Source organism: Pituophis catenifer, unplaced genomic scaffold (genome assembly GCF_029215685.1).
Source record: "Pituophis catenifer annectens isolate HBS135680 unplaced genomic scaffold, rPitCat1.0.hap2 SCAF_6, whole genome shotgun sequence".
NCBI classification, from domain to species: domain Eukaryota; kingdom Metazoa; phylum Chordata; class Lepidosauria; order Squamata; family Colubridae; genus Pituophis; species Pituophis catenifer.
Window position 1 is genome coordinate 59,806,236 of NW_027256886.1, and position 7,852 is coordinate 59,814,087.

A 7,852-nucleotide genomic window follows, 5' to 3' on the forward strand; every position below is an offset into this window, starting at 1 on the left:
GTGCCACCCTCCAACATGTCTTCTTTTCAGTCATTGTAACTGACAAAATACAAAAACCTCAGTGAAGACTTGGGCTAAATTTGCTTAACTAATTTCTTTGATTTGTGGATCAGAGTGAATGGGACTGGGAAGGACCTTTAGAATTTTAAAGAAAGCATCTATTCGGATAGATCTATTTAATATAAAATTCCTTTCAAACAGGGGAGAATCTAGATAACAATTGTCAAAGGATGAAATATTTCTTTATGTCCAGGGTTATCGCCAAAAGGATTACTTCATTGCAACTCAAGGACCTCTTCCTCATACTGTGGAAGACTTCTGGCGAATGGTATGGGAGTGGAAATGCCACACCATCGTTATGCTTACAGAAGTTCTGGAAAGGGAGCAAGTATGAGCATTTTGTACTGTATCTTGTAAATATTTTGTTATTAATATTTTTTTTAAAACAGAACAAGAGTATGGGAAACTCATTATACATCATTAACATTGATCTGTAAAATGTAGTGCCTCAAAGGCCTAGCATGAATTTGTCCTAGCAAATGTTTTGCAATCCTGAGGCTGTGGAACTACAATTGATGATTTTGTTATTGACCAGGATTTTAACTGTTCAATAAATCATGAAATCTCCTGTGAAGGAGCAAAACTGGATACTCTTGAATTGCTGCTGAGGCAAACACTTGTCTATAGCAGTAGCAATAGCACTTAGACTTATATACCACTTCACAGTGCTTTGCAGCCCTCTCTAAGCAGTTTGCAGAATCAGCCTATTGCCCCCAATAATCTGGCTCCTCATTTTACTGACCTCGGAAGGATGGAAGGCTGAGTCAACCTTGATCCAGTCAGACTCGAACTGCTGGCAGCCGGCAATCAGCAGAATTAGCCTGCAATACTGCATTCTAACCACTGTGCTACCATGACTCTATCACAGACAGACAGATGGTTTGCAAAAGCTTGAACTACTTTACAATCACATGTTTTCAGAAAATGTAGAATTCTAATTATCATACCTTGTGCCATAGCCAAAGTCCCAAAAAAGTCATCATAATTCAGAGGAAGATACAATCAAATGACAGGAAATTCAGTGGGAATTAAATGTGATTCTGTGCTCAGATTTTATTATGTTTAACACTTGCAATTTCCTTATAGTAACAATGCTGTATATTTGGTGTTATATTAATTGGGATATCAGAACCAGTTTGGTATGATTCTTTTCATTTCTCGGATTACATGGTACATATTGTTATGGTACAATATAAGTGGGTGGGGAAGATTGGAATTAATTTGTAAATCACCATTCCCAGAAATAATTAACATAGCTTAGATAGCAATAAGAAATCTAAAAGCACCATTTTTTTTTCTGTTTCTAAATTTTACAGGAAAAATGTTTTCAGTATTGGCCATCAGAAGGTTCTGTTTCTTATGGCGATATTACCATTGATATTAAGAATGACTTGCTTGTTGATACTATAAGCATAAGGGACTTTTTGATTACACACAACCAGGTATTCTTCATAATTTCCCTACTTCTTAAACTTCAGGTTTTTTCTTACTGTTTCTTACTGTCTTAAATATATTTTACTTCATATTTAGCAGACTGGTCAATATTTATGAATATCTTATTTTAACAAATGTATTCTATCAGGAATAAGCAAAGGAACAAATATCAGAACAGGGAAATTTTCACTGCTGAGAAATTTAATCCCACCCTTCTGTAATTGGCTAACAATGCAAGTTTCACAAGTTGACTTGGCTACAATTTGCAGACAAGAAAGAAGATGTATACTGCAGAACTCAGAAATCAAGTCATCTTTCATACATGCACATGCACATGCACTTACCACACATACATACATATATAAACACTTATATGTATATAAGTACAGTATATACCATACACACACACACACATATATACATATATGTTTGTATGCATGGTGTGGCAGCACCAAGGTTTAAATTGTAACCCTTTTCAAATCAACAGATCTGAATTATTGTTTCCTTGGCCTGAAGTGTGCAATATATTTCTTTCATTTGATTCTATTCAATCCTTAAATTAATGAAGAACTTATCTTCATCAATTTAGTGTTCAGATTACTGGAGAATGTTAAAAATGGAAATATGGGTACATATATATATTGTGTGTGTGTGCATATACCATATATATATAGTACCATGGTCCCGATACTCCCATGTTACACCCCTCCTGCGCGGTTTGCATTGGCTACCGGTTGCCCTCCGGGTGAGATTCAAGGTGCTGGTGTTGACCTATAAAGCCCTACATGGCTTAGGACCAGGATATTTGGCGGACCACCTACAGCCAGCAACAACATCCCATCGCCCGGTTCGCGCCCATAGAGAGGGCCTACTCAGGGTGCCGTCGGCTAGACAGTGGCGGCTGGCGGTCCCCAGGGGTAGAGCCTTCTCGGTTGGGGCGCCCACCCTCTGGAATCAACTCCCCTTGGAGCTCCGACTAGCGCCTGACCTTTGCACCTTCCGCCAGGAATTAAAAACTTGGCTTTTCAAATCCCTTGACCTGGTCTGATGACGGGGTTTTAAGGGTTTTAATGGGTTAATTTTAAATTTTTTAGATTTTAGTCTTTATTTTTATTGTGGCTTGTGTTTTATTGTTGTGAGCCGCCCTGAGTCCATTGTGAGATAGGGCGGCATATAAGCCGAATAAAATATATATATGACTGCTGACATAAGCCTGATATATAGATAGATAGATAGATAGATAGATAGATAGATAGATAGATAGAGCAAAATGACTGCTGACATAAGCCTGATGATGGCAGATGGGATTCTGCTGAAACGTCGCTTCTACCCTTTTAGGGATATATCCACAATTACACGGGAAGAAACCCGAAATATTAACTACACACACACACACACACACACACACACACACACACACACACACATATATTATTTTAAATATATTTTCTAATATTACATTGGGCAGTTAAGAGGAAAAGGTAGCTGATATAAATTGCATAATTTTTGTCACTACTTATAAAAATGTTGCAATATGTAATTCCGAAAGCCTTTATGAATCTATTTAAAAGTAAATCTTGCTATGTCTAATGGAATTACTCTCAGAAAAGCAGACGAGGCTTTGGTATTTAAAACTTACTTCTTTCTGTTACTAAAATTATTTTAAACTTGTGGATTTCTCACTTCTGAATAACCAGGAGAAGCAAGGCAGAGTTATTCGACAGTTTCATTTTCATGGATGGCCTGAGATAGGCATTCCGACTGAAGGGAAAGGTATGATTGACCTCATTGCAGCTGTTCAGAAACAGCAACAGCAGACAGGAAACCATCCCATTACAGTACACTGCAGGTAAACACATTCTTACATTTTTTTCTCCTCATATTCTTTTGCAGCTTTAAAGTTGAAAGCTAGCAAGGACTTTCACTCTGTAGTAGAGGCAGTAGATACCTGAAAGAACATTTCACATTGAGAAAGCTTTCTTCCAGCTTACTTTATTTACAGCTGCAGGATAGGAAAGCAGGTTTTGGCCAATGATGAAGATGAGTATAATGGCAAGTGTATACACAGACTGATGATGCTTCAGATAATTTGGTCCCAAGCCCTAAAAGACTATGAGATAAAAATAACCATCAGTGAATTGGTCCTAAAAACTGACAAGAGGGTCAATGGACTTAACAAAAAAGCACAATGTAATGTAACTTTTGATCTGGTTCCTACTTTGTGAACAATGTATAATTTCCATTTTTTTCCCCAGAGATGGTCTCACATGCACCATATTAAAACAGAGTAATCTGGCAGTTACTAGAGCATGGATAACTGACCCCACAAGCTTCTATTGCTGGTCAGAAATGAAAGAAGTGAATTGTAGAAAAAGAGCTATCATGGTATATATCATGCTATCACAGCATGAAATGCACATGATGTGGTGATGTAGTACTACACAATTCTATAGTTGTCTTAACAGATGATTCCATAAAGGATTCTGTAGGGCATGAGCCCCTAGCACGTGGAGCACTTGGAACTCCAGATGAATTTAAAAAATTATGTTGTTAACAAATCTTTAACATCCCTTTGCTTCTACTGGATAAATTGTTCAGATTCCTGAAGATGTGTTTCATTTAATCTTGTTCACTATAATTTATAATTCACGCTTTGCTTTAGGCTCATAAATTATCAATATTGAAATAAAGAATGGAAAAGATTTTTATTGTTAACAAAGTACTGTAATGTAACAGAATCTTGAAAGCTTGCCAAAGCAATTCTCCAGATCAGTTATAGCTAATGTAAATACAGTGGAGCTATTCTGAGCCTCTTTCTCATGCTTACGTTTCCCCTGGATGAAGGATTTCTGTTTGTGAGAGTCTTCTTTCCCTCTCCATCTTCCTGGGATCTAGTAAACATTCCATCACAGCAGTTTACACAAGCTAAATTGAGACACAATTGCAGAAGTGTATGAAAGTTGGCATTTTTTTCAAACTGCTCTGAAATATCCCAATGCCTAATTCTATATTGTTCTACAAAGTTGAAGAACACTCTGAATCAACACTGAAATAATTATTGTTTCCCCTTTTTTCAAGTGAAACTTCCTCTGGTTCTTGGTGGATGGATAAATTTATTCCAGAGGAAACTTTGTTTATAAGGAAGTAACTACAACATCAGCATTCATTCCCTGAATAGTTTTAAAGTTTAAATTTTTAAAAAGCTTATTTTTACAGTAACAGGAAGAAGGTTCTATAAAATCTATATACTGTTTGTATGACAAGCAAATCTGCAAAATGAACGCCATATCTGGTACTGCTGAAGAAGCAAAGAATTATAGAGGCTACTAAGCCTATTTATATTAGCAGAGGCTCAATTCTACATGTATGTTTTAATTTTTCTGCATATGATAGGCCAACTTATTTGTATTTTTCTTGTAGCGCTGGAGCTGGAAGAACAGGCACATTCATAGCACTCAGCAATATTTTGGAACGAGTCAAAGCTGAGGGGCTCTTAGATGTATTTCAAGCTGTGAAGAGTTTACGGCTGCAAAGACCTCATATGGTGCAAACACTGGTATGTTGCTTCACCACAATTGTTAATATGGCACTAATATTTTGAGAGTAAAATAGAGGCTTTATCTATATTCATACAATAGAATTGGTTTGGTCAAGCATAGTGACTGTGGGCCTCAGTTGATGATGGCAACCATGACTGCAGGGATTGCAAAGCAATGCTGTCACACATTATGACCATATCATTTAGTGACGGAAATTCCCAATGGCAGTTGTGAGTTGAGGAGTATCTATATAAATTTACTTCAAAATTCCTTCCCAATGGTAACAATACCCAGTTATAGAATGCCTAAGAGGATATGTTAGGTCCCCTTATTTTCAGGTCCCCTTATTTTGCTGGCATGCTCTAAAAGAGCTAGAAACCACTTATGAATAAGAGCATAGGGAAAAAAGAGAAAGGCAAAAGATTAAAACATCTACTCAGTTTTTATCTTGGCCAGCAGCAAAAATTAGAACTGGTCTTTTGTTTGTTCTATGAAAACTTTTTCTAAAGTGAGTACTGCATTAATAGACTCAAATGTAGGTCAATAAACTGAAAATGCGTTCATATTAATGAAAACATATAAAAGTACCAGGATTCATTTCCCATTCAAATAGTTCTTTAAAGGAAATAATTGTTTTGTTCATTGTTTTACACATAGTAGTCTTAGTCTAGGCAGTGTCACTTGATAGATAATTGTGCTGAAACATGTAACAAAAAGTGAAAAACATTTTATCTGTGTATTTTATCATGATTCTACAGTTCTGAAGTTAAATGTGGTTCAAGAGTTCAAACATAATAATGTCTCTTTTTTGCACCTGCAGGAACAGTATGAATTCTGCTACAAAGTGGTACAAGATTTCATTGATATATTTTCTGATTATGCCAATTTCAAGTGAAAATGCCTGCCATTTTTTTTAATTTAATCATCTGTACAAAGATTTGTAAATCATGTTAATTTATTTCCATTTTTTTAAAAAAAAATCTAAATGTACATATGATTATGTATGTTTTGCTTTGAATGTCTCTTCAGGTGTATGTATGATTCAAATAAGCTTCAACCCTGATCCAAAGGAGTATGCACAGACTCTTTTCATACAATAAAATAAACTTCTAGTCAGCTGTTTGGTGGCAAAAGGAAAAAGCTGATTTATGGGATTTGTATAGTTTTGAAAGGACTTAATATATTCACCCCAGCTGGTTGATAAAGGAGGAAAGTTGTATACACAGAATATAATTGCATGTTGGACTACTCATTCAGCTGAAGAAATATGTGCAAAAAACTGTGTCTGCATGTGTAACAACCCTATCTAGGTCATTGCTTTGTGTTTTTGTTGCGTTTAATTTTAAATAACTGAGGCCCATGTACAATATAGTGCAGTATATACTGTTGTGAATACAGGCACAATTCAGCCTATGTTAGGCATATTTAAGACTCACTGATTTCAGTGGGTTTAATAAGCATATGCTTAAATATTTCCCATTGAAATTAATGGGATTTTGAGTCCAGCTAAATGTTTGAAAGCACTGATTCTGAAATTAAACAGATCAGTGGCTTGGATGACAGCCCACTGATCACTCTGAGCCCATGTAAGAGCAAAATATATTAATAGAACTCCAAATCTCCTTAATTTTGGCTGAATCTTTCCCATATTTTGCCTAAATACATGAAAAATTGTGATTCATTATCTCTAATCTTAAATTTGAAATTATATATTTTTAATTTATTGTATATAGTCCCTATTATTTATATAAAAATAATAAGGAAAAGAGTACATTTTTAGAGCTAAAAAAATCATCTTGCTATTATTGAGCAACATTTTATTTAAAGCAAGCATCATTTAATGACTACACCACAAAGATATTATACCATCCAGACTGAAAGGAATGTGGGCTTTCTACAATAGACAGAAAAGTTATTGAGTCTTCATTTCAATAAGATTTACATCTGTTTCTTATTTTCTTATGTTGATGCTATTGTGATCATTAACATATTTGATCCTGATACAACATCACTAATATTAATGTGGAAAATTCACTGAAGTAGATAATATACAAAGTGTGCTAGAATATGAGAATATTCAAAATATTTATTTTTATTTTATCAATACCAATTAGAATCATTTGCCTTTTTGGTACTGTTTTGATCTTTATAGTTAAGCACAACTAGAATAGAGAGGAACACAAATCTTCCATAAGCAACAACATAAGATATCATTTTAACTTTTTTAAAAATGTATATTTTTAAAAATAGGACTCTAGGAAATTCTGTTTTAATGCAAGTTCTCAATTAATACCATAGTGTAAATATGGATTTCTTAAATTTACTTAAGTAGTATTAAAATATAATTTTATCATTTTATTGCATTAAGAGAAAATATATTTAATTTATAAACTAGCTGATCAATATTTGATACTATTTTGTATCAAGAAATTTTGTTTTGTTGTCATAAATAGCTATAAAGCCAGATACTACATTTATATAAAGAAAAAATGTATCTCTTTAGTAAGCAATCTAAATTAATTCATCACTTGCTAAGTTCTACTGAAGGTAATAAAACTTAATAAACAGCTATCATTTTTAAACCTAGTTGAATGTCAAATATTCAATATTCAATTCACAATAAAGCCCTTAATTATTTGAGTTATTTTGATACACAAGGCATATAAAAAATAATGATTCCTTGCACTGTATTCCCAAATATCCAGTTGCTCCTTCTCTCCAGAGTGCACATTTAGTTCCAAAATGAGCAAAGGTCTTTTTTCTATTGTAATGTGGCCTACATGAATCTAGAACTTAGAAGCCAGATACCAGAATATCTA

General features: G+C 34.4%; 1 protein-coding gene across 1 annotated transcript in view; it reads left to right on the forward strand.

Annotated features, from left to right (window-relative positions):
• Positions 1–5,939, forward strand: part of PTPRE (protein tyrosine phosphatase receptor type E) — a 115,610-nt gene extending 109,671 nt beyond the window's left edge. The window contains 5 exon segments of the mRNA XM_070946447.1: positions 254–388; positions 1,377–1,502; positions 3,192–3,343; positions 4,915–5,050; positions 5,854–5,939. Coding sequence (XP_070802548.1) covers positions 254–388; positions 1,377–1,502; positions 3,192–3,343; positions 4,915–5,050; positions 5,854–5,928 — 624 coding nt within the window. The 3' untranslated portion in view covers positions 5,929–5,939.
• The last annotated feature ends 1,913 nt before the right edge of the window (positions 5,940–7,852 follow it).